General features: G+C 39.5%; 1 protein-coding gene across 2 annotated transcripts; it reads left to right on the forward strand.

The window, feature by feature from the left end:
• The first annotated feature begins 440 nt into the window (after positions 1-440).
• LOC108863028 (glucan endo-1,3-beta-glucosidase 12) lies at positions 441-2,771 on the forward strand. Of its 2 annotated transcripts, none has more exons than XM_018637316.2 (4): positions 441-589; positions 674-741; positions 830-2,152; positions 2,542-2,771. In XM_018637316.2, exons 2-4 carry the CDS (start codon positions 681-683, stop codon positions 2,574-2,576), a joined length of 1,419 nt encoding a protein of 472 aa, XP_018492818.1. In that variant the 5' UTR covers positions 441-589; positions 674-680; the 3' UTR covers positions 2,577-2,771. The 2 variants fall into 2 exon arrangements, with proteins under 2 accessions (XP_018492818.1, XP_018492819.1); XM_018637317.2 differs by having other exon boundaries at positions 459-589; positions 678-741.
• The last annotated feature ends 517 nt before the right edge of the window (positions 2,772-3,288 follow it).

The following is a 3,288-nucleotide window of genomic DNA, read 5'->3' on the forward strand; positions in this document are numbered from 1 at the left end:
ATAAAAAGTGTCATTCTAATTTTTTTTTTGTAATAAATATCATTTACAATTTCAATATAAATTATAATTGCTTCCAGTTAAAAATTAATTACAAATTACATTAATTTTATAAATAATTTATTTATTTTTAAATAATATTGATCAGAAAGATATAATTAATAAAAAAATTCAGACATTTCTATCTCTTTTTTAATATGTGTGAAAATGTAAAGTGACACTTATTCAGAAATCACGATCACGATGAAATATAATTCTCTTTGAAACAAGAGAAGCATGCAATAATGTATTAATGATTCGTTTGAAAAAAAAAACCCATCAATTGTCCAGATGATTAGCTATTAACTCTGATCATACACTGTCATGTGAAATATGCGGAAGTGGAGAAGGTGATGCAAATAATATGGCATGTGGATGAATAATTGAATATACTGAATAGATAACTAACGAATACTAACTAAGAAAATGATAATTAATGATTTAATTTCCGTTAGAGTTTTTAAGACTCAGTCTTAGGCTATTTACCACCCACCACCACTTTACTAGAAGTAGCTAGCAGTGACACTCACTTCCCACGACACCACTCTCTCTGGTAACCCTGATCTCTTTCTCTTTATCTCTTTGTGTGGCTCCTCTATAATCCCCTCTCTGTTCTTCTCTCTCTTCTCTCCATAAGCAAGAGTATGGATTATCTCAGAGCTTTCGTGTTCCTAGTCCTTATTCTCTCAGCCATTTCACTCTCAGGTAATGTTACTCCCTTTTTTTCTTTCCTTTAGAAAGATTACTCATATGTTCTAAATCTCACTTATTTTGTTCCGTCTTCCTTTTGCAGATGCTGGTTCCGTTGGCGTCAACTATGGTCGTATATCCGACGAACTCCCATCAGCATTCAAAGTAGTACAGCTACTTAAATCCCAAGGAATAGACCGGGTCAAAATCTTTGACGCCGACCCGGCTGTTCTCAAAGCCTTATCCGGATCTGGAATCCGGGTCACAGTAGATCTCCCAAACGAAATGCTTTTCTCAGCCGCCAAACGCCCTTCCTTCGCCGCCTCATGGGTCAAACGCAATGTAGCAGCTTACCATCCTTCCACGCAGATCGAATCAATCGCGGTGGGAAACGAAGTCTTCGTAGATCCACACAACACAACCAACTACCTAATCCCAGCTATGAGAAACATTCACAAAGCTCTCGTCAGTTACAACCTCCACTCCTCCATTAAAATCTCCTCTCCTTTAGCCCTAAGCGCGCTACAAAACTCCTACCCATCTTCCTCCGGATCTTTCCGACCAGAACTCGTCGATGTCGTCATAAAACCGATGCTGGACTTCTTACGCGAAACCGGTTCGAGGCTCATGATCAATGTCTACCCTTTCTTCGCTTACGAAGGAAACTCAGACGTGATCCCTCTCGACTACGCTTTGCTAAGAGAGAATCCAGGAATGGTCGACTCCGGCAACGGGTTGAGATACCACAACCTCTTCGACGCGCAGATCGACGCCGTCTTCGCAGCCATGTCGGCGTTGAAGTACGACGACATCGAGATCATCGTGACGGAGACCGGATGGCCGTCGAAAGGAGACGAGAACGAGATCGGAGCCAGCGTGGCGAACGCAGCTTCGTACAACGGAAACTTAATCCGTCGGGTTTTAAACGGAGGCGGGACTCCGTTACGTCCCAAAGCAGACCTCACCGTTTACCTCTTCGCTCTCTTCAACGAGAACAAGAAGTTCGGGCCCACGTCGGAGAGAAACTACGGTCTCTTCTACCCTGACGAGAAGAAAGTCTACGACATTCCTTTCACGCAGGAAGGGCTGAAGCATTACCGAGACGGTGGTCCGGCCACCGGGAATCAGCGAGTCACGACGCCTCCCAACAACGGTGGTGGTGGTGTGTCGAAGAGCTTGACGGGGAGCACGTGGTGTGTGGCTAATGGTGACGCGGGGAAGGAGCGGCTGCAGGGAGGTTTGGATTACGCTTGTGGTGAAGGAGGTGCTGATTGCCGTCCGATACAGCGTGGTGCCACGTGTTACAGTCCAGATACGCTTGAGGCGCACGCTTCGTTTGCTTTCAATAGTTATTATCAGAAGAAAGGTCGTGCCGGAGGTAGCTGTTACTTCGGCGGCGCCGCTTACGTCGTTAGCCAACCACCAAGTGCGTACTTTAGCTCTTTATTTATTTGTTTATTTATATTCCAGCGCAATTTAAGAGTGGGTATATGGGATTTCATGCTATCTGACACCATTTAGGGTTGCGCATTTTAATTGGACTATATTTGGTCAAATATAGAGATAAATGTTCCCACGTGAACGTCTAAGACTGGTGTCTGGTAGTGATTGGGGTACACGACGTGATGTCTATAGAAATGTGATCCAGCATATAGTTTTCTTTATTTATTTATTTATTTATTTATTTATTTATTTATGCGTTGGGTTCAAAGAGAATCCTATGATTCTTTTGGGATTATATTAGCTGTAGCCTTGTAGGTGTACATAAGTCTATGTTAAAGAAACTGATTTGTTTCATCTAATGTGAATATGCAGAGTACGGAAGATGCGAGTTTCCGACAGGATACTAAAGGAAGAAGAGAATCCAAGGGAGAAGATTTATTCTGCCATATATATTCGTATCTTGGTTGTGTTTGGTTTAGGCGGAAGTTCTTAGTTAAGTTTTGGAACTTTTGACTTTTAATTTTATGTTGTTAATATCGATTGAAACGATGTTCTTGATATTTACTATTTAGGTAGCGAAATTAGTATGGTGGTTAACTAAATGGAAATTCGATGTCACAATATATACATACATATATATATATATAATGTCGGTCGAGTAAATTGGAAACAATTCCAAGCGAAGATATAATCCATTCCCGAATAAAAAATATAGAAAAAAGTGGGATAAACCAGGTTTATAAGGTAGAAATAGCAGAACATTCAAAAGCTGAAAGCAGAACAAGGATAGAAGCAAACTGCTAACCCTCTCAATCAAAATTTTATAGAATAAGTAGTAGTAGATATTTGGGAAAATGGAGATAATTGTAGGAGCTAAGTTATTTTTGTTAAGAATTTATAGATAAAAAAAAAGAATTTATAGATACGTAGTATTAGGAGGTGTTATTGGTTCATGTATTTTAATAGATTTGAAAATCTAATCTAAATCAAGTGTTATTGGTTCTATCATTTTAAAATCTAGTTTCAAATCTGCTGTTATTGGTTTCATAATTTTAAAACTGATTTTAAAATCAAGTGTTATTCAATATTAATGATTTGTTTGAGGATTTGATTTTGATT

This window comes from Raphanus sativus, chromosome 5 (assembly GCF_000801105.2).
Source record: "Raphanus sativus cultivar WK10039 chromosome 5, ASM80110v3, whole genome shotgun sequence".
Classification (NCBI taxonomy): Eukaryota; Viridiplantae; Streptophyta; class Magnoliopsida; order Brassicales; family Brassicaceae; genus Raphanus; species Raphanus sativus.